At 35.5% G+C, this 27,660-nt stretch overlaps 2 protein-coding genes across 2 annotated transcripts; one reads left to right on the top strand and one right to left on the bottom strand.

Annotated features, from left to right (window-relative positions):
* Positions 1-20: 20 nt before the first annotated feature.
* On the top strand, positions 21-22,538 carry LOC146157359 (uncharacterized). Its single transcript, XM_083388185.1, has 24 exons — positions 21-536; positions 1,038-1,153; positions 1,651-1,807; positions 2,355-2,534; positions 3,238-3,356; positions 4,294-4,654; positions 5,124-5,484; positions 5,801-5,887; positions 6,788-7,914; positions 9,029-9,297; positions 9,898-9,970; positions 10,654-10,707; positions 11,174-11,336; positions 11,609-11,721; positions 12,460-12,520; positions 13,561-13,728; positions 14,095-14,136; positions 14,791-15,034; positions 15,646-15,744; positions 16,153-16,413; positions 17,606-17,809; positions 19,168-19,246; positions 20,144-20,277; positions 21,887-22,538. Exons 1-24 carry the CDS (start codon positions 21-23, stop codon positions 21,888-21,890), a joined length of 4,992 nt encoding a protein of 1,663 aa, XP_083244311.1. The 3' UTR covers positions 21,891-22,538.
* On the bottom strand, positions 22,445-26,482 carry LOC146157358 (uncharacterized). The gene is made up of 3 exons (XM_083387481.1): positions 26,199-26,482; positions 24,803-24,909; positions 22,445-23,303 (listed from the first exon to the last, which is right to left on the bottom strand). The coding sequence occupies exons 1-3, from the start codon at positions 26,335-26,337 to the stop codon at positions 23,121-23,123; spliced, it is 429 nt and encodes a 142-aa protein (XP_083243607.1). The 5' UTR covers positions 26,338-26,482; the 3' UTR covers positions 22,445-23,120.
* Between the last annotated feature and the right edge of the window lie 1,178 nt (positions 26,483-27,660).

Genomic DNA, 27,660 nt, shown 5'->3' with positions numbered 1-27,660 from the left:
CCTCTTATAAGAAAGTGTAAATGGCCAATCAGGTGCAATACTACGGCGGTCCGCCCCAGCATCAGCAGCAGCCCTACGGGGCCGAGCAATACCGTGGTCAGCAACCTTACAATGATAACAACAACAGGGGCTCCTGGAGTGACCAGCGTCCATCACAGCAGCATGGTCAGCAGCCTTTTGAACAAGAACAACAACATTACGACAATCGGAATAATAGACAGAACTATAACGCTCCTACCCAGGATGAAAACTACAGGCAAGATTACGGAAGAAATCAGTACAACGCACCTCCACAGCCTTCCTATAACGAACCGGTCGAAAGAAGGCCACAATATGAACAGCCAAGACCAAACGAACAATTAAGGTCAAACGATTACCGCAACGACTCTGGTTATAGAGATAATCAGCCGGTGCCCCATCAATCTGACTGGGAACGAGACAACTATCATAGAGATGCTTATGGGCAGCCGCCCAGAAAAGACTACCAATCCTATCCTCAAGATAATCTACCTCAAAGGAATGCAGCAAGTTATGAGGTGACATATTAGGCGAATAAAAAATAACTGAAAACTCTAGTCCAAGCTATAACATGCCCATACTTTGAAAAGATTGTGTTTTTTGCTTTCTGAATTAAATTATCTTTTACAGTACAAAAGCATGTATTTAAATAATTTAAGTGCCATGGCATGATGGCACCCAACTGCATTCCATAATTCGTAGCCACCAAACATTTCTGACTAAAACTTTTTTGCCGTGAGCCTATACTAAAATTCTGCAAAAAGTACACCAGAAATGGTATATTTTTAATATGACATGGGGTTTTAGCCAAGCATTCCAAACAAAACATCTTTGGCAGGAAGCAACTGGAATGTAATCAGGCCTCGAAATTTTTTATCTTAAACCTTTACTTAAGAGTCATTTTTGGTTAGTTATTTCTTAGTAAAATGGTTTGTTATGTTTAGCCTTTCCAAGGTACCCTATACCAACTATCTATTTAGTTTGTTTTTTTTACTTTGCTTATATTTGCATTTTTCCAGCAAAACTTAAATCATGAACCACCAAGAGATTCTCAGTATGACCAAAGGTACACCACCAGCCCAAACAATGATTATGCCCGAAGCAATTCAGATTATAACAGAAATCAATATCAAAGGTAAGGATTTTCTTAAGTAGTTAAAAGAGAACAGACAATATGCACTATAATAAACTGTATATATATATATATATATATACACTATAATTGTAGTTATTATACACCAACAGTCAAATATAAAATGCATTTTTTTATTAGAAAAAAAATAGTTTTATACATTTTTTTGTTAAATAAGTATATTGTCGTCAAACTAAACGATAGATAAAACTGAAAAACTGCTGGTTTATGCTATATATGCTAATAAATAAGTAAGTTTTTTAATATTTGTTAACTACTATGTATTATCTTGGTAATAGGGGAAGTAATCAGGAAGTTATTAAATGCTGTTCTGTCCACCAGTCTTTTTTTGTACCGCTACCAGAATACTATAAAAGTGCTTTTAAAAAGGCATCAATATGGTATTTACTACAGATTTTGAAAGCAAACAGCATCTTATAGTTTACATACTGGTTTTATATCGAGAATTACACTACCATGTAACAAATACTTTTGTGCAGGGACAACAGGCAGCAATATAATCCACCATCCCCCACCTCACGTCACCCGCCTCCCCCTGTAAACAGCCATAACCCCCCTCCACCCCAAATGCGGCCAGCCCCATCTCTTGAAAACAACAACCAACCTTCAAGGCCTCAAGTCCTCGCACAATCAGCCGTAAGTTAAAAAATTTAAACTTTCTAAATTATTTGTGTTCTGCATATATGTGATTGGATTTCTACTGTGCTTTAGATGTGTGCTTATTTAAAAATGTCCGGTTATTTTTCTGGGATATTTTTATCTTTTTTATTTTAAGACTATAAATATAAGCAGAACAATGTGGTATTCTTAGCTTGTCTTTTTGAAAGCAACATGTGGAGTAGGGATGTTTGACATCAAAATCGGGCCAATGCCATGACTTATAATATGACATAGTCATAAAAAGATAAATTAAAAATCAAATTAGGATAACAACTGGTGGATACTAAACGCTAAATCAAACTTTGGCCTAATGCTTTGGAAAACAATTTGCTTTAAAATGTTTTAATTTTATCTATTTTACTTGTTTGTGCATACTCATGATGTCATTTGGTTTTGGAATGGATCAGTATACTTTTTCTCCAAAACTTTAGAATTGATTTTAAATAGAATGTCAAGTATCCGACATCCCCTCAGTTAAGTAGATTCACAAGTTCACATGTTTTTAATTTTTCGATATTTGCAGCCAACGAGTCGCGGAGGTAACACGGCTGTTTTTGGCATTGTGGCAAAAGTTGGCCGACCTGACAATGTAAACAACATCGCACCCAGGCAACTTGCTCCACCCCCCTCAGACCAAAGGAGTGCATCTGGTAATCAACAACCAATGCAATACAGGCAAGAGGAACAAAGAAGTCCGACAAGGGTTAGTTTGTTGCATGTTTTTGACATTTTTCCTGAATAATACTTTTTGTTTTTCAATCTAGGCGCCTTTTTTTAGTTACAGCGGTTTGAATTTTTATTAATGCAATTATCTTTGATAGTCAAGGCTGTGAGCAAAAAGGTTTGTTGAATCACATTAAAATCTGCCTAAATCAACTATGGAACACTCAAGAGGTTTCGGCTTGATTAAGTTTTGCTGAGGCAATATTTTTGATTTGCTTTTGTTTCATATGTACAAATGGTAAACAAAGAAGGGTTATGCTGCAGCTAGCTCTGTTGACTGATCTAAAGCATTCCATGAAGATTCTAGTTAAATAAAACTTGTAGTTAATTTAGTTCATTTAATTTAAAAATATTAGCTTTAACTGTCAAAAGACGTTTTTTCTTTTTGAAAACATTTGCATTTTTTTTTTTAGTTGAAAAGTCTTGCAATGCCCTTTCAATCGAATTTAAAACCTTTGCCAATTAATTAAAATACAGCGACTGACCTAAGTTTAAAATATGTTTAAGCAACTTTACAAATGTAAAAACCTTTGGCTACATAAAACTGAGTTAATGAACTGAAAAAACAAGCACTACACTATCTACATATCTACGCTACCCTTACTGGTAAACGTATAAAATACAGGCTACCATTTATCTACTATATTTGTTGTATAAATAGTATCTTTTTCTTGTAAACCCAGCCACTTGCCCCGATTATTGAACAGTCATTTCCTCAACCCACGAGTCCTCATTATCAACAACAGAGGGACTCTCGGAACTTTGACCATAACCAGAGGTATCCTGAACAGCCTTATGACAGGTATTGTGTGACTTCTCTCAGGGTTTGCTACTCTAAACGTTTAGACATTCATGATTTCTGTTTAAGTTTCTCTATTAAAACTTTTTCTATATGTTATTATGTAAAGCATAATACTAATTGTTACCAGTGTTGTAAACAATTAATTTTGTATAAGTACCAGTTAGGTCATTTGTGAAATACTAAAGTCAAAGTAAAGTATTTTTGAATAAATTTCAAGACAAGTCCTTTTTATAGAAAGTAAACATTAATTTAATAAACTTGCGTGAATGTGATCAATATACATAACATACAGCAAGCATATTGTTTTATGTGCGAAAAGTAAGATAAATAACCAAATTTTATAAAAAAAAAATATTAATAAAAACACTTCATTGCAACCCAAGTCCAAAATACTTAAGTGAAGTTAAATCATTTGTCTAAAAGACTTAAATCAAGTCAAACAGTGACTTAGTGCATTTAGGCAAGTAATTGACCTGAGTCATCACAACACTTCTTGATACTGTCTATCGGTGGTTCTCAACCTTTTTTCTTTAGTGGCCCATTTACGTTGCAAAAAAAATTTAGAAAAAAATGTAAAATAGATTTAGAACAAAACACCATATTTCAAAACAGATTATTTATTCAACCGTGCATTAGTGAGATACTTGCGGCTGAACAATAAATTTACATTTCTTTTTAATTGCTTCCCAAGCCATTATTGCTGTAAAATTAAATACAGTGACACAAATGAAACTAAATCTAGCTTTTTTAAATTGGTCTGTGATCCACCTTAAATGTTCTTATGACCCACCGGTGAGCCATGGCCCACTGGTTGAGAACCGCTGGTCTATCCAATATATTAGCATCATATAACATGGTCAATTTATTAAGTCAACTCGTAAACATCACTAGTTTAAATAGACTTTTCATTCCTTTTGAGTTTACTTATATCTGACAGGCAACAACAACAACCAGTGCGTGGGAAGCAAGATAATCGTGACCGACATGACGGTTACCGTGAAGACAGCAGTGGCTACGGTTCTGCTTCGACATACACAGAGCCCTCGTTCGATGGGCGACCACCCCAGGGCTACCAACCCCCTGGGCCCCAATCTTACCCAGACCAACAGTCGTCCTACCCAGATCGCGGGGACAGATGGGACCAGGGTCATGGGGATAAAAAGCAACAGATCTTCCATCAGCAAGAGATCAAAAGACACTGGACCCTTCAAAAGCCGCCGCCTCCGGCTAAGTTTGATCAACGATACCATCCCAGCGATCACAAAAGAGACACCGGGGTGGATCAATCGCATGTTAAGGTACTAAGTCTTTCATCATGATGCTGCTTTTTAACATTGGAACAGCTAAAACGGCTTTGTTGACAAGTAGAGTGTTAACTTCGTTTTGGTTTATATTGTAAATATATATATATTTAACTGTAGTGGACATATAAAAACATAGATAGTAAAGGTTATAGCAATGAAAGAAAGAAACAACTTGGAAAAATTGATATTTGTCCTGAGTTACAGCAATGGCGGTTTGCTGCAATGAGTCTGTATAGTTTTAACAATATTTTTTACTTTGTTTCTATAATGTAATGCTCTACCTATAAATCTGATGGAATATGTTTATTAGAAAAACACAGCCGTTTTACTCCTTTGTTTTATTGACCTTACATCTGTACAACTCTCATGACTCTATCTCAAGTCAAAGCTGAACACTAAATTTTCATTTGTTAAAAATCAACACCACCTTCACCTTGTAATTTAGACTATCTTTTTTTAATAGAGCGTACAGTCGGTGAAGAGTCTTTTTGACAAACCAGCTGCCCCAATACCTATGCCAAAACCAACAGCTTCATATGGAGGAAACCAGTACAAGACCCCAATCAACAACAATGCCCCACCCCCAAGGCAGAGGGTGCTTTCCGATGGGGACCGCCAGCCCCCAATGCTCCCGCAACAGCACTTCAGGCAGCCTCACCACGACCCACATGGCGTTAGCAGGAGTATGAACAATCTGGATCGACTACAGGTGAATCCCCTTCCTGAAAACCGCAACAGCTACTCTGGGGAACCCCCAATGGTTGTGGGTGTGCGATTTGACGGCGAAAAGAGGGACCAGCCCCCATACAGCCCCTCTCACCGAGGTAAATGCATGATTTTTATCTGTGTTTTGCCCGATTTAATTTTGAAGCTTGTTGCTGTAATACATGTTTTGTGACTGTGAGTTTTGCTTGAACAGAGCATATCTGACAAACTTAAGTTTCATTGTTCAAATGAAAATTTATAAACGGTGAATGCTCTTCTGGTGCCAGCTTCAAAACAAATCAATACTTGATTTTAAAGTTTGTTATTCTTACACCAAAAAAGAAAAACTTAAAAGCAAAAAGCTACAAGAGTGGTAAAAGAATACAAAAAGCAAAAAAGCATTCTAATCTGTGTTTGTACCACTCTTTTCCAAAGTCGATCAGCGGCAAGAGTATTACGACGAGCGTCCATTTTCTCCGCAAGCAAACGCCAGATATGAGAACTACCGGCCGTCATGGCAATGTAAATCCTGTTTGCAATCAGTGCATGTTTTAAGTTGGCAACTTTGTTTGTCAATCATTGCAATTAACCCTGGGTTGTTTGCGTGTTGGTTTTGCAAACTTACACTGACTACTCACACATAGCACTACTTCTCAAGGTATTTTGCCTTGCACTATTTTTATAGCAGTTTGGTACTTGTGATTGATCATGGTCACACCACAAATGGATTGTCATACCAAATCTAAAATGCCAAAAGAGAAAATTAATAAATATTATAAAGATGGGTCAATTAAAAGACATTTGCAAAAGATTCCGCCAAAATGATAAAAAATAATTTAATATGATAAAGACTGGTCAATTAAAAGACATTTGCAGAATATTCAGCCGAAATAGAAAACCGTTTCTGCATGTTTAAATAATTGTGAAAATATATGTAAGTTGGTGATTTATACATTGATACAATTTTGGTTGAGCCCTATTTTGAACAGTACAACAGTATAATGAAGTGCAAAAAACAAATTGGAGAACTCAGTGATTAATCTTGGTATCATTTTTATTTTGCTAACCGTTCTGCAAATATATATATGAGTAAGCATGCAAGAAGATTTTTAACTGTTGGGATAATTACCTTGTCTTTAATGGCTATTAGTTTGTCTTTCATAAACTATGCATGTATTTTCCAAAGATTGATCTAATATCTTAGATTTTAGTAACTGTTTCTTTTAAACTGACATTTTTAGAGATTGCTTTGTCTAGAAATGGTTAAGGATCCTTATTTAAATTGTGTTGCATGTTTAATTGTGTCATGTGTTTTTGTAATTAAATAATGTGTTTTATTTTTGCTTAGCATTTCAACATATTTGTGTTTTTTAATAGGTATTAAAAAAATTATTTTTTTTATTCTATGAATTTGCCATTCAGATGATAATTCCCATCAGCCGCAGAGAAGGTCACCAGAGGACCGACGTTACAATCAGGACCAGCCTCAGTACGAGCAACCCCGAGATACCACCCCTAACAAACCCCAAAGTTACCCACCCAATGGCAACAACGACTATGGGCCCCGGAGTTATGGGGCAAAATCGCCCCCGTATCAGTCCCAGGAGCAGCATTTGTACAACCAGGGTGAAAGAAGGGGCCAAGAGTACCCACCCCCACAGTCTCGTCAAGGTTCCCGTTCACCCCAATTGGCCAGAGAGCCCCAAAAGCCGCCTATGCAAAGACCTGACAACCGAAATAGTGGGTATTTCCCTGAAAATGACCGTCACCCAGCCCAGGCCAAATCACAATACGAACAACCCCCAAGGGATAGGAAATCCTATACACAGCAGGACAATCAACACGGGTATTACCCAAACGATGAAGCTCAATGCCCACAGGATTATTACCAGCCACCTATTGATCAAAGACCCCCGCCGCCAAAAGAGATGTCATACCCCCAAAGAGATGCCAGGTCCCCGCAACCGAGCTATGACCAGAGACGGGCTGAACCTGCAAGAGTAAGACAGCAAGATGAGGAAAGGTCGCGGCAGACTTACAACGAACCTGCCAGGGACACTCGCTCCCCTAGTTACGCTCCCCCAGCTCCAAGGGATGTTCGGCCTCCAGATACGTACTCAAAACCGATAAGCATCAGTGGTTCTGTGACATATTTACCCCCCGCCCAGGACGACCGGAGGTTACAGCCCCCAAGTAACAAAGCCAATTTACCCCAGCAACACCATGATGCCTCCCCTTCGCAGGTAGATACTAGACAAGTTCGCTTTCAACAGCGACAGCAAGAGCCATCGGAGAGGTTCAACCAGTCTCAAACTCAGAGACAACAAAGTCCTGACTCGGACGAAAACAGCAACTACGTACCGAGCATAGTTTCACGCAGCTATCAGTCCTACAGCAAACAAACTCCAGATGCTGTTGGAGGGCGCAAGGCGGTAATGCCCAAACCCCCAGTGCAGCCTGATGAAAATGAATGGCCAGAGCCTCCACCTCAGATTGTCAATCAACCTCGTTACAACAATGACAACCAAGCTCATCAGTCATACTCCCAGGTACAGTTAAAAATAATACTTACTTAAATTAATCTGTATGCTGGGGATTAAAAGTTTAATTTTTTTGTTATAAATTCATGATATTCTGTATAATTTAAAAAAAAATTATCCCTCTGTACTTTGCGTACACTGGGCATCACTTTTAAATAGTTTTTTCTTGAAATTAACACCTAGTATGAAATCAACTGAAATCTACATTATATCTCTTTTCAAAATTTTATGCTGTTTTTATTTTAAATTTATATGTATTTGAGTACCATTTTAATAAACATAAATATTTATTATAGTTTTACAAATATTCCTTAATAACCCCTAAATTTTTCAGTCTTTCTAAATGAGGTTGGCCTTGTTGTTTTGTTAGAATTTTTCTGAAACATTACCTAACCTAAACTTTCAGTACACCAGAAAGTTAAAAGCTTAAATAAACCGCGTTACTTTATTGCAATTCTACATAAAGAAAGGTGCGGTACCATATAAGTTTTGATCTAAACCAGGGGTGTCCAACTCAAACATGCTGGTGTGCCAATTTTTATCTTATAACTTCTTCCCGTGCCAAAGTTTTGTAACCGAACCAATTCTTTTTAATCATAAAAGCGCTTTTTTACCAAAAATAAGAACGTTTATTTAAACAAAAAAACTGTCTAGTAGAAATGCGCATCACTACATCAAAGTGTCTCTCGGTGAGCTGACTTTTGTTTCTTCACACCAAGCTATATAATTATGTGAATGCTAGCCTCCACACAGTATAATGTTACTATATCAAAAGTAATTGTTGGTTGTGTGATTGCCGATTGTTTTATATTGTGAACAAACAATGACAATTGGCTGTATAACAAACTTGGTATTTTCTGGCAATTGGCTGAATAACAAATTGAGCTTTTTCGGCAATTGGCTAAATAACAATTTTAGTATTTTTTGGGGAGGGATTGCATGCCATTTTTTATTAGGTCGCGTGCCATATGTGGCATTCGTGCCGCTTGTCTGACACCCCTGGTTTAAACAAACAATTTAGAGTGAATTTTATCTCTATGTCTTTGGTTTTTGATATTATAACTTACAAAAGCTAATAAATTTGATTTTTGTTCAGCAAAATATACTAACTAATTATAACTAGCAGGAAAACCGCACCCAGTATCAAACCAGGCAGCCCCCTCCTGGCCGAGACAACAATCGGGGCCTGGTGCCCCCCAAAGTGCCCCGGCATCCTTTCGACCCCGTTGATGAGGACGACGACGACAGTTCTGAGGGGGTCGACGTAGATGCCCCGACCCCCCCTCCTCAGCCCCAGAACCCACCGAAGAAATGGGGTTCAAATCAACAAATGAACCAAAGACAAGATGGGCATGTGAGGCAACATCCAGCTGGGGCTAGACAGGAGAACAGGTTGGTGGTGGTTTTCCATTTTTTTTTTCAGTTTAACTAATTAATGTTTAATTGGAAGAAGCTTTAGGTTTAGTTTTTTAATGTTCAAAATAGTATTTCAGAGACATTCTCCTCATTGAGCAGTTTATTATTTTGTTGGTATTTTTTTGTAAAATGTTTTTCTTGTCACATTACAAATTGGAAATAAAGGCTTTAGGTTTAGTTGTGTTTCTTCTTAAGTGTTCAAAAATAGTATTTCAGGGATATTCTCTTGATTGAGCTGTTTATTGAACCTGTTGTTATTTGTTTAGTAAGATGTTTTTTTTTTGTCAAATTACAAGTTAAAAATAAAACAAACTGCAAAAATAACCTGAGATAAAAAGTAAAAGATGAAATAAAAAGCCCTAATAACAAAAGAAACTTTTTACTTGAGTGTTGGTTGAATTTAAAGCAATATTTTGTGTAAACAGCAGATCTGTTACTTAACGTACATTGGCTATTGACTCCAGTTTGATTTGCACTACTTCGACATGCATGGGAACTTATCAAAATGTGTGTTATATATGTCACTTGATGACTGCCTGTTTACTTGAGTCATTTTACATTTACAAAATTGTTTAGTTACAGTCGCCAGCCTGGTGATGGCTTAAACGAAGACCGTTTCGACCAAAACATGCCAAACCGCACACAGCAGGTGAGTTTCTATTTGCTAAATGCTCGACTGTCGCTTTGAAACTGCAAATTATTTGTAAATATTAGGCATGCAAAATTTGCATGCTTGCATGGTGTTGTAAAATTTGTTGTATTTTGCAAAAAATGCTGCTTAATACAGGGGTTCCCAACTTTTTACGATATCATACCACTTGGATGCTCTGTACTGCCACGCGAACCACTTCATGCAGAACAGCTAATTCGATTGAATTGTATTTTAATCAGAATAATAATATTGGTCTACTAAAAATAGCTTACAACTAGCATTATTCAACGCAATTTGTAGCTTAACTTATAAAACAGTAGAGGATATCTATCAAGAGCAATCGTTTGACATAATTAATGCCTACTGTCCCACAATGTTGTATGTCTTTTTAAAGCAACTGTGCTCCTTGTTGACAAATGCCCTGTATTTTGAAGATCGTAATGATAGGAAACGATAGTTATTTAACAATAAGACTAGGCTTGGGGGAACAAAAGTTGATAAAAAAAATATAAAGTGGTGATTCCAGGTTTTAGTTGATAAAACAGAAACTACTTGCGTACCACCTGAAAAACCTTTATAGTGGTACGCATACCACAGGTTGGGAACCTCTGGCCTAATAGAATGATGCTTCTTTTGCGGCAAATCTGCAAAATCAATTACCAGTCATGTTTCTCCTCTAGGGACGGTCCATCCCACCAAACAAGCCTAAAAGAAATTCTCTACGGAGAAACGAGGTACAATTTTCACACAAGCTAAATTTTTTTTGAAGACTTAATAAGACCTGGTTTAATAACTTTTTAAAAGATTTCTTAATTTTCGTTTCTGGTGTTTTAGTAATGTGAGATTTTGGTGTTTTGCATGAAAAGTTGATGTTATGCATTTTTTAATTGTGTAATGTTATTTGTTTTTAATTTTTTAAGTACAAATAACTACAATATAGCCAAAAAATAGTATTTTTTGTGTAACATAATGCAATGCCTGCATGCTTATAAAATTTAACTACAATTTGCATGCTTATTTTATCTAAAATTTCGGTACTTTTTCGAAAAAAGGGCACTACATTTAATATTCTGGTGGAATTAACTTAAAACAGCAGCTAAATATTTTTAAGAAACAGCGACTTGTTCAGTATTTGTAATGTATCGCTTAAAACGTTGTTACAGTTGCCGATGTATGTAAATTTTTTAAATGCGTGTCTAGCCACCACCTGAAGAAACGGCCCAAGACCTATACGACTGGGACAACAACGAACAGGAGCCACTCAGCCATGACCACTCTAAAGACCGCCTCCGAGTGGCGAAAGCAAGAGCGTCAACTCGAAAACCTCCGAGCAGAGCCACCAGTGCTAACACACTAGTGGAAGGTGAAGAAAAAATTGTCTAAGAATTTAAGTTTTTTTGCTATGCATAATGTCTGCATAAAGTTAGGATATTATTGTGGATCTAGAATGGTTACTTTTTAAGTTATTGTGTTTATTAAAATTCAACTGGGATTAATATTTTCAATGCATTGTACATTGTGTTCAATTTACAGATGGAAAAATATCCAATCCTTGAAAACTTAAAATTCCACAACGTTTGTTGTTATCCTATTGGCATTTAACTTGTTGGTGATAACCACTTTTTTATTTTGTAGAAGGCGCTGACAGTGAAAATTATGAGATTACGGTGACCCCGAATGATCTTCGAAAGGTCCGACGTTCACCCATCACCATTCAACAGAACAACACTCCAGAAAAAACAACCCAGGTTTGTTAGATAACATAGGGTATATTAGCTCGGTTGTTGCAATTTAAGCAAAAAAAAAAGGTTTGGCAAGCACCATACATGTTATGTGTTGTTTACCCAGATGCTAGAAAAAATCAATCAACATTGTTAAATTGTTGTCCGTTATTATTCTTACCTTATCTAACAATTGATTTACGTTTTTAGAACATTATGCACATTAGATAAAAAAGAATTTTTTCTATCAATAATCAATTAAAAACAAATATGTAGGCAAAGCAACAAATACACATAAAGTATATAATCTTGTGTTGGTTTGTAACACACGACAAACAATATAATCAGAAGTTCAGAACCAGCTTAAGTGCCCAATTGACGTAGCATCTTCTGGCCACATATACCCTTGGGGTATTTGCATCTAGCTCTTTGACTATGAAGTTTATGCTATTTACAACTCACTCACAAATGATTCATCAAAGCAACATATAAAAAGAATTAAACCTTTATGTTGTTTGAAAGGTTTTAATTTCGTTGTTTGAAAGGTTTTAATTTTTTATCAGTGGTACCAATTGTATTGCTAAAGTTTGCCTAAAATTAAATGAATATATATTGTTTCTTGGAGCTAAGCACGTTTCTTTAAACATTTTTAATTATTATGCATCTACAATTGTACTTGTCATACATTTTGATTTTTCATAAGTTTGCTTCTTTTACATTTTGTCCTTGTTTTAAATTTATTAATTAGTTTTGTTTTTTTGGCAGGGAAAATCAAAGCCAACACATTCCTCACACAATCCAGCTAAGCCCAACAAGCCTCAGCAAAGTAAGACAATTTTTTTTCGTTTAACGTGTAATGTATAAAAACTTCATATGAACATTGTTATTGTCGTTGTTAGAAAAACAATTAGCATTCTAAGACCACGTGTTTAGTGTGCAATTGAGCAACTTATTTTGTCTCAACCGCAGCTTGTATTTTAGCTTACTTGGAAAACTGCTTGGTGCAGATGTTGCGCTAATCGTGGCATAATAACACCCTGGAAAACGATTTTCGTTTAGTATTGCAGGTGGCGAAAGACGTGCTTGTAATTTAGCGTAGTCCAGTATAAGAAACTGCGCTACTGATAGGCAAAACTTGATTCTTCCTAAATCAATCACACATATGTCTTGCTAAAGTTTTTCGCCTGAAGTTAACGATGCACAATTTGTACCTAAAGATTGTCAACGACGCGCGTGTTGTTGAACTTATATGTGTGTGTATCTTTCCCGGATATGGCACTGTCCTTCAATGTAAAATTTCTTGTACTACCATAATGTAGCAAGCATTGGCGTACGTTGTTTCTCGACTCGAACTCGGTAAAGCGACCGTCCTCGTAAGTTCGAACCTCACTGCAGGCTAGTTGTTTTTCTAGTCTGTTTTGTTTGCATAATTGATCGACAGATTATGTTAGTCTGCGATGAATTCGGTGTAGTTTAGGATACGTACGGATATTACCAGATACCCATAATCTGCATCTTTATTATTTTTCAATGAAACATACGCACACATAGTGTGTTTACAACTGTGTTCTAGCCCTTCTGAAGCTGCTTTTTGACCAACGATTACGGCTTACGTATAATTAGTACACCGAAAGCCACCGCAGACTCATCGATTCTGTCGATGAATGATACAAGCAGGGCAAAAAGTAGCCTGCAGTGAGGTTCGAACTCACGACCTCCGGTCATACCGGGACTGTCGCTCGACCAACTGAGCTACATTGGCTCAGTGAGGAGCGAGTCGAGAAAAAACCAAAGGTCTTTAAAATCTTATTTGATCCTAATCTCTATGCAGTTTTTTAACACAACGCATTGTTGCTCTTTGTTTAGACGACCCACGCCACAGAGTTTCAGCAGAGAATAAACCAAACCCAGGTTCCAGCAAACTTGTGTTTAAAGTGCCCGCCCCGGACGCCAACAAGCGACCTACTGCTCATCCTTTGCCAGACATCCAGGAAAGTGTGGAGGGCGATAAGCAGAAACCGCCGACGTACACAGGTAGAGCTTATTCCTTTTCACCTAATTTGCACGAATATGGATGTATGGTGTGATGTTTTTAGATCCTAAAAAGAACTACTCTTGAATGTTTTGTAATGCTCACATTAAATTTGTTACATTGAACTTTAAACAATTTTGTAATATCAATTGTTTGAAAATGTCAATTTTCACAGGTCAATACACGTTTGCATGTTACGTTGTGCAGAAGCTAAATTTGTCTTGTACATTACCATGAATGCTAAACTTACGTTTTGTTGTGATGTCTGTTCATGAATATATATTTTTTTGGACTGTGGCTATGTCTTTGTCGTGCACACCTGCATACTGACCGATACTATTCACATTGACACCATTTTTTGTCACAAGGTTCAGCCAACAGTGGAAAACAAAAAGACAAATTAACATCAGGTTCGATTTGAAAATAAGCTCTCAATTTATATGCATGATAGACTAATTTTGCACTAACAATTAGCTTTCGAAAATTAATGAAGTAATTTTTCGTTCATTAAACCCTGTCCTCTTTGCATGGAATTTTTTATCAATAGTGCAGAAAACAAGATTATGTATTCTTCAGTGTGCTTTTTGAATAGGTTTCGCTTTCAATACTTTGTAATGAACTGGTAACTTTTAGCTGTTGAAGTTTCTTTTTAATCTTACACCACGCATTTTTGCCATAATCGAAATGGTATCGAAAGATAAGTTTCTACTTTGCCAATATTTTTTAACTTTTATATCTCTAGAAAATTAAAAAAAAACAAAAAAAAAAAACAATTTTATTCTTGTTTGAAAGTTTTTTTTTATTGTAAACCAAGCCTCGCATTCTGCCAAATTACCGAAATTTAACAATTCTATATTTGGTAATAGAGTATGTTCCACCTGGTGTTTGCTTTTTGTTGAATAATATAATACTCAAAGGTTGTATTATGTAAAACCTTGTATCAAGCTGCACCCAATGCACATCTAACTCATCACAATCCAAAGTTGAAAATTCATGTAATACAATCTTAAATATTTTACGAAAAAAAACACGGCCACGTAAAATACCCGAAAAATATTTCACAGACCTCCTCGGACAATTTAAATCGGCCCGCGACAACGCTTGGAAAACCGCCGCCAAGAAGCAGGAAAAAGCATTCAAGGCGCTTTCGGGATTTCAAAAGCGCAACCCCTCACCCGTTAAGTCGCCCCCAAGGAAGCCGGAGACCGTGGCCGACAAAAACCTGAACAAGATCAGCCACAGTCAGCCTGCAAGAAAAGACGAAAACACGGACATTTACAACAGGAACAAGCCAAAACACACTGACAGGTCCGTCACCAAGTTTTAGTGAAAAAAGTGGTAGTTTTTTCTCGATTTGCTATACTTACAACTAAAACTTACGCTGCTCTTAAACTTAATATTCTTTGTTTAGTTAAGAAAAGTAAGACTGTTTTTTACGATTTCCATGACTTTACAAGCATCAAAGTGCGGATAAGTCATCATGTAAAGTAATGATCAAACTTTTTGGTGGCATATCCACTGTTGTTGAAAAATAAAGCCGTAAAACCGTTTGGTAGCCTAGTGTCGTTGCGTAACACTTGGTTTCAAAAATCCCATTTGCTCTAACTAAGCAAGTTTTTTATCCATAAATATAAATTTAAAAAAATGCTCTAACGCTAGAGACAACAAGGCAATTCCAGATAATAAGGTGATTCGATTTTACAAAGAGAAAAACTTGAAATGCCAGGAAAATTGTTAAACAAAACAGGAAGATTTACCACCGGTTGAGAACGACTTATGTAAAGTTGCTAAAAAACTTACATACTGGTAAAAAAACGCTATGTTGCATCCCAAACTTTGTAACTTGTTTAGGGTCAGTTTAAAGTTGAAAGTGTTTCAAAATAAAAATTATACACATTTGTTTTTCAACATTTATTAAGGCGATCTCCAGACGAAAGGAGCACTCGAACTTCGTTGAAATCATCTTCAACTGCAACTGGACGAAGAAACAGTGACTCTGATTCAAATGATAGAGGAAGGTAAGAATATAAACGTTTTTGTAGTTCTGTCTACACTTGACAGATTCCTTTTTGCGTTTTACTGTTGTAGGCCGCAGTTAACGGATTTTCATTAGGGAGATTTTTTTACGTTTTTGTGATTTTTTAATAAATGAATAATGAAGGATTGCACCATTTTACTTTCAATTGGAAAATACCGGAGTTTTTCATAGTAAATAACGAATAATAAAAGATTGCAACATTGCACCGTTTTACTTGTAATTGGCATAACTTTGTATTTTTTCCTTTTAAAGTTTTTCATAGCAAATATAATATATAGACATTAATCACCAGTGATTTAACAAATATTAAAGGATTTAAATACTCTTATTATATTTTATACATACAACCAAGCATTTTATATTGTTCATCTATCAATTTTTTACCAAGAAATTCTCGTGATCGAGGTCGGTCACGGGCGAGATCACGCTCACGTGATCGCGATTTGAGTCCCGGTCGTCGTGATAGAGGAAGATCGCAGTCACGTGATCGACTGGCGAGTCCCGATCGCAGAAGAGGTCGCTCACGATCACGTGAAAGAAATCTCAGCCCTCAAAGAGGTCGCTCACGATCACGTGAAAGGATCATGAGTCCGGAGAGAAGAAGCAGAGATGACATTGATCGCGATTCACGAGCGAGAAAATCTGAACGGTAACAATTCATATACACTAAGCATGCCATGATGTTGCCATGATGTCTATTAAATAAAAAAAGTTGAAAATTAAAAAAGGTGAACGTAAAAACTGGGATAAGCTCTCTATGGTTTCACATTATGCATTTCATTGTATAATGAACAGAGCGGGTTGTTACAGTGAGTGAATTTAAATCAATATTGCTTGTTTGACGATTTGAGAATGAAATATAAAGACAAGCTGAATAGCAGACAGTTTGGTTTTTGTTTTAACATTTCACGAAGATTCGGTAAATATAAAAAAACATATTACATTCAATTACTTCTTCTTTTTAATATTCTAAAGAACACTTTTGATCAAGGACAAAAATGATCATTTATGGAAAAGTAGATGCAAGATTTACCCGAAAAGTGTTTCTCTGTTGAGACTAAAGCGGTCTTATTTAAGTTTATATTTTTTTATAAATTAAGATACCGTTTGATGTTCTGCCATTTTTTTAAACGGGAGCATGGGGGCGAAGAGTTACTGTGTGTGGTTCCAGTTCCGTTTATTGTGGCATTCTAGTGAATTACACACAGAAAAATCGTATAGGGTTGCCGCAATCTATTTATTATTTCTGATGGGTACCATAAGCCATAAAAGGTTAAGAACAACTGCTTTAAACGCAGCTGCATTCAACAACGGAGCCCTACAAGCACCAAGCTCGATTTTATTTTTTAGTTTAGCTCGACTTTATTTGACTATGCAGCAAACAGTGGTTTCCAAACGTTTTTATTCCGTGGCCTAATTTTTTTTTATAAAACAGTTTGTGGCCCACTATGTGCCGTTTCTTTTTGTAATCCCAATTTACGCCCACATAGTCGGACAATTTCAATTTCAATAGATACATTGATTCTAACAACATCCAAATAATCCTTTTTAGTTCCGGCTCATTTTTAGATTGGAATTAAACATCTCGATGACAACAAACTGAATTTAAAGTAAACTGTCGTACTAACTGCGAAGCGAAACAAACATATGTCGTGAGATTTTACCTTTACGTATATAGTTTACAAATAGCCAAAAAATCGCCTCGCTCCTATTATAGTTTTAAATATGCCAACAGCTATTTTCGTAAAACATAACATATTTAGTTGCAATATTTTCAAATAGCTCTATGGCCCAATGAAAATAGTCTTGTGGCCCACTTCAAGTCATTCCTATAAACGCAGCTACAACCACCAAGTGAGTCCCTACAAGCAGCATCCAAGGGAAGATCCCAACTATCCGCGCTCCTCCCATCAACATCCAAGAGGAGGAGGAGGGAGAGGGGATGAGCCGGAGTGGGTGGAGGAGTACAGGAGGAGAAGAGCTCACGACGACCCTCCCTCATCGCACAGGAGAGCTTGGGTCAACGATCCTAGATGGGTTCCTAAGTGAGTTTCAAAAGAAGAGTTTTTGAAACGTTTCGAATATGTCTTTTACTCTTTATATTTTTCAACGTTGAAAATGATTTAAAAGATGTACAAAACGTTCAAAATTAATATTCTTGCTACCATGGTTGTAAACAAGTCATTTAAAAAAGGCCCAGTCAAGTCATAATTATAGCAAGTCAATTTCAAGTCCAGTCAGTGTCATAAAAATTAAACATTAAAGTAATACAATTGGTAAACTCGTTCAATTATGAACAATAACTCAACTAAAATATAACAAAAAGCGAAATATAGTAGCTAATACTTTTACTTGCACATATTGAGATAAATAGCAGAATTGTATAAAAAAAATGCTTAATGACAACACTTTTTTTCAAACCGAGTAATTACTACAAACGACTTAAGTCAATTCAAGTCATATGTCCGAAAGACTTAGTCAAGTCGAGTTATTGTGCCCAAAATACTTAAGTCAAGTCAAGTCATTTACATGTCATTACAACACTGCCTACTGCGTCTAAACAAAACCTCCAACCATTATGCTCCCAAGTGTTTTGTTTTTTATTTTCGCCCGCACTTTCTATTTATATAACCTTAAGTTACTTTCCTCGTTAACACGATCGACGATCGTGTATCGCCCATGATTGTAAAAATGGCGATGGTGCTATGCCTGTCGAGTCACAATACACAAACAATTAAAGTTATAGCCCACCTGCCTCATCTGGATTTTGATAGATAGACACCTAAAACCGTTGTACAACATTTAAGCTCATTTGAACATTTATTGGTGTTAGGAAATCGAGTTGAATTTTGGCCGAAAATCGGAAAAATCAGGTAAAAATGCGGAATTTTAGGTTATGGTTAATCTATAGTTTTCAAGTGAATGTCATTTTTTATGGCCTTATACCTATTTGTTAGAAAGTTATTTCGCGACCCGCCCTAATGTATATAGCACACCATTACCGCACCTTTCGTATGGAATACAATGATCAACAAGCACGACGCATTTCTCATACCTTCTCGTTACATTTTTGTGCAGCAGCGGCCATTTGAAACCTGTGGCCTCCGTATTGCGTTGTATATTTCTTAATTGTTTGACTGCTAGCGATTTATCTATTTTTGACTGAGTGGCAAGTTCATTACCCTAAAGAAGATTACATAAATAGGTCATCAAAACGTTGCCACATTTATTAGAATATATTTGTCGAAACAATTTTACAATCGATACAATTTCTGACAACAACAATATATTTCTTCCAACTCATCTTGTTCAAATCAGGCAAATCATAAAACTTTGATTTTTTTCTATTGACCTGACGGCCGCAGGACTTCTTTTTTTTCTTCACACTTATTTTTCTCTTCAGAAAAGAAAAGGAGTTTGACATCAACGAGTATGAGCGGGTAGTCAAAAGAGCAACCTCCTACAATAGCGATTTTGAACAAGTAAGTAGTCAATCAATAAAGAATAATTGTGTACTAACCTCAAATCTGTTTAAGCATTTTCGGAATGCCCGTTTTATGATTACCGGCAAATAGTGGATAACTTTTTGTGTCACTCTTGAAATAAAAACTTTGAAGGTCAAGCTTTCTCCATTTATTGACGATTGATTTTTGAATATGATCCTAATGCTATTTGGAACAACTTTACACAATTCCTTAAATCTATAAATGTCTCTTAATTGAATTGTGCGATAAGCTTTTTAGGAATAGCCTTTGTTTAACCGTTTTTACAACCTATAAATTTAAGTTGCAAGAACATCATCGAACTTTATCACCCACTCAACCGTTTCGTATTTAAATAAGTTAAAACCCAGGAGTAATTTTTGTGTCTGTAGTGATTCCATTTTTTCTTTTAATGTCATTGAATTTAATTTTTGAGAACTTCGTCCATGGACAATGCACTTAGGACCAACATTGATCATCTTGCAAATATTGCATCTTCCCATGCAGTAAAATTAGGTAGGGCTTTCATCTGACCCCGCCCTTGTTATTTTAAAGCGCCATTAATATCAACTGAACAACCATGGGCCATATAGCTAAAATTCCTCAAAACGCAAGTCTCACTGACTGCAATGCTGAACGATCCACGTATACTTCTGGTACTAATCACGATATAGCACGACAAAGCTTCAGTTACACGTGTCTTCGATATAGCCGTAACGTCAGCAGATTTAAATGTGTAAGAATACTTTTAAGGTTTTCTTTATAAAGTTTATTGAAAAAAACTATTCATAGAAAAAATCATGTGGCTTTCCCGCATAGTCAAACTAACCCTACTACAGTGAGTTAAGCAGCAACAAAGTCATACCCAGTTACACCTCCGCAATTTCTTCGTTTCAGCCGCAACGCCAGCAGCTTTTTCCGTCCAAGCTGATGGCAAAAAATCCCCCGCCTTCGAAGCGACCGCCTACCAGTCAAAACAACGACTGGATGAAGAACCTAAAGGAGCACAACAAAAGGGCAAACCAGAGGCGGTAAGCTGGCGAAAACCTATCGCTTTGCACGCGTTTTTTAGTATCTGTGTGACATAGTTTTCGAAATGCATGACCCAACATCACATTGCATGTGTTGCCCACTAAATTTACAGCCACAAAACTTTGCTGTGCGGTAGTGATCTGCATTCGGTGACCGGTGGAGGTGTCAACTGGTTTGTGGGCATTCTCCAATGTCTAATGGAAAATATTAACAGTCATTTTTAAGTGACCAAGTTAACTGACTTAATCGTTACTTTGATTTGGATGCGTAAGATGTTTCCTTGGGTGTCAAAGGGCTCACCAACTTTTGATTCTACAATGCTGATTAAGTTCTTCAAATATTAGTTCTTGTGATTTTTTGTTTGCAACATATTTTACAATATTGTGAAACCCTCTCACCCTTTCAAAATTAATTAATACATTTAGTATATATCGTTACAAACTTCACTGTTTGTATAATCAAATGTACATCTGGCCCAAAACCTTAAACAAAATAAGTTTTTCAAATAATTACTTTTTGTTAGGTGCAATACAAATGAAATCATTTTAAACACTTGCATATAACAAACTATAACCTTAATTTTGCACGATTAGAGTAAAAATCCCCAATAAATGCAACTTAAACAATGTAGTCAAATCATAAACACAAATTGTGCCTAAATAATTTGTAAATACACAACAAATACCCAATTGATGTGATAGGTTGCAATTAAGACCCTAAGCTTAAGCACAAAATACCAACCCTTTTTACCTAACTAACACATACCTCGAAGCATGGTAGATGTCATTTTAACATGTAGTGTATGGGTGGTTGGTTTTAGTTTAGCAGCTGACTTATTTTGTTGTGAACACAGATACGGACACAACACATAAAAGAGACGCTTAACCTTCGTCATTTCTGACAAGGTATTTTTAATTCAATCACTTTTGTGTGTTTGTTTGTGTGAGTTTGTGTGTGTGCAGTTAAAAATAACAACATTAAGCCTGAAAACAGTTTAGTTGTATTAACCCAAACAAGCAAACACCATTACAGGTATGATAAAATAAGATCCAGTTGTTTCAAGATAAATTGCGTATTGTAAGTTTTGAGTGTTAGTCCACCGGTTCTCAACTGGGGTCTGTGGACCCTAAAGGGTTTATCGAAGCTTTAAGGTGGTGATTGACAAATTTTGAAATTGAAATATGCTTTGTGGTTTATTTGCATAGTTGTCTATTTTTTTCTTGACTTAAACATAGCATTCCACTGGGAGACATCATAACTAAAATTTTAGATAGACAGTTTAAGAGAATCGAAATGGATAGACCCTTCAAGGCAAAAAGGTTGAGAACCACTGGTTTAGTCCTTTCAACGCACTTGCTTTAACTAACTACTGACCATCATTTCTATAAAAATAAGATTTCTGTTAAATTAAGTAATTTAATTCATATACCTTAATGCTTAGCTGTGGTGTCTGTTTTTCCCATCTAGTACTTTTTTTATTCCTATTGTTTTGTATAGAGTTTAGCAACTTAATCAACCGATATCCTACTTTCTAACAAAAGATACACATCAAAGTTCTAAAAATAGTTTCGTTATTTCACAAGACAAAAAACTTTTTTATATTTTTAGGTGATTTGTGATGCTGTCTAAAGTCTGGAGTGCTGCTCATTCGTCACTATTGTTTTAAGTTCACTTTTGGCCGCTGTGTATTGCTGTTATCAAACATTTAGATATATGTAAATAAGCTGTTTTGTAGATTAGCTGCTTTTGCTACCCTAATCGAATTTTGTATTTTTAAGTGTTACTTTCTAATTAGATTGTGATATCTTGTTGCTTTCATATATTTTTTATACAATTTTATGGTCGTCTTTTTTATCGATGAAATCGTCATTGTGAAAACAAATTTATTTTTGGATTTTAGAAAGTAATTCGCACAATTAGCATTGTGAAGTTTAAATCGTGTATATCGAGGTTTTACCCAGGAAGTTAAGTCTGTTTACTTTTCAATTCCCAGTATTTGTAAATTTGTAGTTTGGAAATGTGGTGTTTTTACAGAAATTGTTAGATACAAGAAGTTTTAATTTTGTTTTATTTCGCAAATCTATAAATGTTATAAATTGATTGTAATCAGCTGACTGCCATACATTATGTGTTGTTTGTGCACTGTATATTAGCTGCTAATTAACACAATAAACAAAGTTTGTATTGCACATTTCTGTGTTCGGTAAACAGAAAACGCAACGTGGATAACTAAACCGACGATTTAATGCAACAAATATCTCCAAACAATCTTGTATCTTGTTAATAAATATTAAAAACTAGCGTTTTATCTAATACTAACAGTATATTGTAAAGTTGAAACTTAAAACTAATACTAGCCAGACTCATGAGATTGCTAAATTCTGAACAAAGTCGAAAGTTTCACGTCGCTTGTTACAAGGGCAATATATGCAACACAACACACATTATGTTGATATTTGCTTTAAAAACATTTTTGTTGTTAAAAGGATTAGCTCACATTTGTTTACCATAAAATAACCTACATTGCTGAATAAGAAGACCCCTGTCACACTGAGGGCACAATAACATAAATAACAGGTTATTAAGAAAAATACATGGTAAATAGCCTCATTTCACTCTTTTCCCTAAACCAGTGCTTCTTAACAGGCTGACCGGAGGCAATAGAAAGAATACATATATTTTAAAATTTTTACTTTCTCTTTTGACTTAGCTCGGCTTATGTAAAGAAACAAACAGTCAATATCTCCCAAAATTTGCGCTGATCAGGTGCTCCATAGCAAAGTCTTTCACCAACATTCATTAAATAGTATTTGTTAAGCATTATTGCATATTCTACACACAGTCACAAATGTTCTGACGGCACTTCTTTAAGTTCAACCGCCTCTTTCTTGTCTTTTAATTTCATCTCAAGTTTGGTAGCTTCGTCATTTATTTCCTCACATGTCACCTGGAGGTTAGTGCAAGCCACTCTCATGAGATCTTGTTTGGCAATCAGGGTCTTGTTCATTTGCAGAAAAGTGCAAATCTAAAGCAGAAAATAAACTTTGGAGCATAATGGTTGGAGGTTGTAGAAAGACGTAATAATAAGAATATCAAAGCCCATACAGAAGTATAGGTATCATTTTGAACGTTTCGAATAGGTCTTTATTTATTTTCAAAGAAATGTTCAAACTTCGGTATGGGCTTTGATATTCTTATTACGTAAAGCAGAAAAAATATGAATGGTTTGAGAATGTGGTGAGAGTGTGACAAAATTAATTTTAAATCCAATATAGGAGAAGATTTAGGTAGCATAAAGTGGTTAATGTTAAGCAAGCAAGCATCTTTTGAACCATTTTTTCAAACATCGTCAAAAACTAGTTAGGTTTTAGGAGCAAGATGTCAATTTATTTTTTGTACCCCAATCTTTATCTGGCTCAGCATGATATATGCAAATATACATAATATGCTACATTTTACATAACTGAAAAAATATAATTTTGTATTTTTACTCCTAACTATCTTTTGTCAGTAAAAATGTCCACCTGACAAAAACTAATACGGACAATAATAATTTGTTTAGGACAGTTTTGCAAACCCCCAATTTTTGTGCATTATATATACAGAAACATTAGTCAAGTGGTTCAAATTAGTCATTTAATCGTTCACATTTCTGACAGATTTTTTCAAAATTTGGCAAGAATGTGCGATTAAAGTAAATATAAGCAACAAAAGTTAAACAGTTTAGACCAGGGGTGTTCAAATGATTTCTGCCATGATCCACCACAGCCAAACCTGACAACATTATGATCCACCAAATGCGAATAGTAAACATATTATACATGCTTTAATTTTTATGGTGCTTTTTTATGTAAATGTACCCTACAAAATATTGATAACTTTGCAAGAGTCAAAAGTGAAGTGTGCTATAACACCAAGATTGTTTCAGTGAGAAAAATTATGAGTTGGTTTGGACCAGGGGTCTTTTTTTAGTTAAAATAGTCAAAAGGTATTTGAAATGGACTCGTATCTAGTTTGTCAAAGAGGCGGCTGACTGAATGAATTACATGGGCAAGCGCATCCGGGCCGTGGGTTGCCGACCCCTGTTTTAGACTTGAGGTCTTACGATAGCATTGAATTGGGGCTTTCTGTCGCTAACTGATATCCTCAAACCATACAAAGATTAGCATTTGGGAGTCTCGTTCTATGCTTGATATTTTACAAAATTCATCAACACTGACAATAGGTATTCATGTAAGACACTGTAGAATGTTTATGTTTACAAGACTACATTAGAAGATCCGCACAAAAGACTGAAAAGATCAGGAACCGGATCGCGATCCTCCATTTGAACATGACCGGTTTAGACCTCCAGGCCTTAAATGCTTAGTATGTGAGAAAGAAAGATTGATTTTAAGGTTTAAATAAAAGAGTGCATCTTACAGTGAGCCATACTATTTATAGACCAACATAAAAGCACATTTTTACACAGGGCTACAGAAGTGCATTTGAAATTCTTTTAAAAATCATCTTATTAAATATTACCTTTTCAAATTTTTGTTGAATGTTTTCCTCTGTTTCTTCAACTGCATCAACAAATTCTAGATCATCATCCCACAAATCTGCCCCTTCTGCTGCATCGTAGAACTCATCTGTATAAATAAAAATCAGTATTTTTCGGTGCTGGTCTAGAATCTCACCACTTCTTTGTCACAGTAACAAAACAAGTTGTCAAAACTCAAATTGGGAGAATAACTATAATACCAATACTTGACCCACCCTAACGAGCTCCAAATTAAGATATTGTTAGCAATATCAGATAAAAATGTAGTAGGATTCCAAGCCTAATTTTTTTTAGTTTTTAACTTAGTTTAATTAATTTTAGGCAAAAGTGGAAAATATATTAGGCACACAAAATATGCACCGTCAGCAACATAATATAAAATTGTACTTTTGGCGCTGGTTTAATACTAACTGTTTGCTAGTCTTCGCTCTTTACATATTTTACAATACAAATGTCTATTGTCTACTATAAGGTTTTTTGTTTAAATCCCTTTAGATTAAGTAAATAAAAATAGGAATAGCTGGATGTTTGTTGTTTGCATAAAATTAAAAAAACTGTTATACCACACCAATCATTTATTAAGTAAATGAAATAGGACAAAATCAATCTATGCTGAACAATTACAATAAACATTTAAATGTCAGTATAAACGATTAACCACATAGTCGTATGCTGAGTATATTAGGAATAAGTTTACAACTTTTATATGGATTTCAAAGTCAATATTGCTATCATTGGTCTATAGAAGTGGTTCAAAACTTTTTTGTTGTTGTAACCCCCTTGTCAGAGTTCAAAAACCTACGCAACCCCCTCTTGTTCTTTAATTGGTTGAAAAGAGGAGTAAAGGTAAATTTTTCACTTGACAAACAGTGCAGGGAGACCAACAAGATAACCTTCGCTACCCCCAGGTTGAAACCACCGGTCTACCTTATAGTATTTGGAAGCGACTTTTTAACTTGAATCCCTCTTTTATGCTTGCATCAATTTACGTGAATATATATTGATTTAGGTTAGGGTAGTGGTTATCAACATTTTATGGCTTGTGGCACAGCTACAAAATATTTCCGTAGGTAATTCGCTAGAATGTCACAATAAATGGATCTGGAACAACACACATCAACTTTACACAGCGTAGGATGTTATATTTTGATTTAAAATCTTACAAAAAGTTGTAAGAGTTTGAAAAAAAGTTGTAAGAGTTGAGCACAAATCAGTTTCTTAAAGATTAATTATGAAATATCTCTCGGCACCCTTAAGCATTAGAAATGGCACCCTGGTTGAAAACCACTGGGTTAGGGTTAGCGTTGGGGTGGTGGTAGTTATTAGATTTAATTTTCCGAGTTTTGCATAATTTAATTAGGTTCCACTAGAACTCACCTTCTTCTTTAAGGACAGTGGTAAAGACAACATCACTGTCATCTGCATTTAGTATGTCTTGAGCAATTTCTTCGTCAGTCGGTGGCGACGGTCGAATTGGTAATACCGCGTCACTGTTTCCCTTGCGTTTTTTGAACATTTTTGTCAAAAAGCTAATTTATTTGGCGCAGTATAATAAATACGCGAGGATTTATTTGCTCAAAAAACTTTGTTTATTTTAACAAACTGGTGTTTTTTTACACAATATTTACACAAACCAAAGTTTTTACGTTCTTAGTAGTTGTAACTTTGTTGACAAACGACAAACGAACTTGCATGAAGTTTTCTGGGGAAATTACCAATTCCGTAAACACATTATAATATGTTTATGTGAGAGGCATTCGTCGTTTTATATAGATTCGCAGAACTTTTGCATGGACATGTTAAAATAGGCAAAACATACAGATTGCCGTGCAATACGTGCATGACCTTATAAAGCGTGACTTTTTTTATACAATTTTTGACCAACAGAAACACTTGAAAAAATCAACTTATCTTTCCCATGCACACTCTACCAAAGATTAAATTAATACTGTTCCAAAAGTTTAAAGTTAAAAGTAAAACTGCAAAATTGTTATGCGTCACGTCGTGCAATGTTTATGACAGTAGAAAATGTAACAAATATTATGCCATTTAGAAATGTCTGATACTGGACATGGTATTCCGATACCGATACCCGATATTTCGATAAAGGTATCGCTTTCCGATCTGAAACCGAATGACATTGTTGCCGTGCTTAAACAATTAAAATAAGTGAAACTGAAACGTTCAATAGTAATTATTTTTAGGTTTTCAAGGCCAAATTTGCCTCAGAGGTAAAAAGTCCAGTTGCATTTAATTGTTAAACTAGCTATTTTAATAAGTTAATAATTAATTTAAAGTAGAAATTGTTTCGTCTAAACGCAAACTGTGACTGAAATTGATAAGTTGGTTTTGTATCGGATCGTCATCGATGGCATCCAAGTATCGGACAAGTTGCAGTACTTCGATTTGGCGACGGGTTTCAGCTTCGTCGCTAATGTCATTTTACACGGGTATGTACTCAAGTGTTTATTTCGATTGCACACCAAGCGACCGATTTAGCACTCTAAAGAAGATGTTATGTTATATCTGTGCTGTTGCTTTAAGAAAAGAAGATTACATAGGAATAGGAGACTATCCGTATAAAGTTTACGGTTACATGTTAAACTTCAGAAAACCTACACGGACATGTGTTACATTGATTATGTGGCCACAACGCTTCTAATACTTTATAAACTATGCAAAGCCAGTAGGATTTTGCAAACCATTCTATTTTGTTATCATACCATATTTGAAACAACATAGCAATAAACTGTTAAAAAACCTTTTAACTTGGGCAGCGCCAGTATACTTTCCTAAGCACACAAAATCCAGGTAGAATTTGCAAACATTTCGAATTTTT

Source organism: Ascidiella aspersa, chromosome 4 (assembly GCF_963924565.1).
Source record: "Ascidiella aspersa chromosome 4, kaAscAspe10.2, whole genome shotgun sequence".
Taxonomy (NCBI): Eukaryota; Metazoa; Chordata; class Ascidiacea; order Phlebobranchia; family Ascidiidae; genus Ascidiella; species Ascidiella aspersa.
The sequence above is the reverse complement of the archived record's forward strand: the minus strand, read 5'-3'. Positions and strand labels throughout refer to the sequence as shown.

What these genes read in the sequence shown, in the direction of transcription:
- LOC146157359 (XM_083388185.1), top strand. Translation starts at nt 21, where the DNA reads ATGGCCAATCAGGTGCAATACTACGGCGGTCCGCCCCAGCATCAGCAG. An exon ending in CTACCGGCCGTCATGGCAAT is followed by an intron (nt 5,888 to 6,787) that starts GTAAATCCTGTT and finishes TTTGCCATTCAG; the next exon opens with ATGATAATTCCCATCAGCCG. An exon ending in ATTCTCTACGGAGAAACGAG is followed by an intron (nt 10,708 to 11,173) that starts GTACAATTTTCA and finishes ATGCGTGTCTAG; the next exon opens with CCACCACCTGAAGAAACGGC.
- LOC146157358 (XM_083387481.1), bottom strand. Translation starts at nt 26,337, where the DNA reads ATGTTCAAAAAACGCAAGGGAAACAGTGACGCGGTATTACCAATTCGA. An exon ending in CACTGTCCTTAAAGAAGAAG is followed by an intron (nt 24,910 to 26,198) that starts GTGAGTTCTAGT and finishes TTATTTATACAG; the next exon opens with ATGAGTTCTACGATGCAGCA. An exon ending in TTCAACAAAAATTTGAAAAG is followed by an intron (nt 23,304 to 24,802) that starts GTAATATTTAAT and finishes TTTCTGCTTTAG; the next exon opens with ATTTGCACTTTTCTGCAAAT.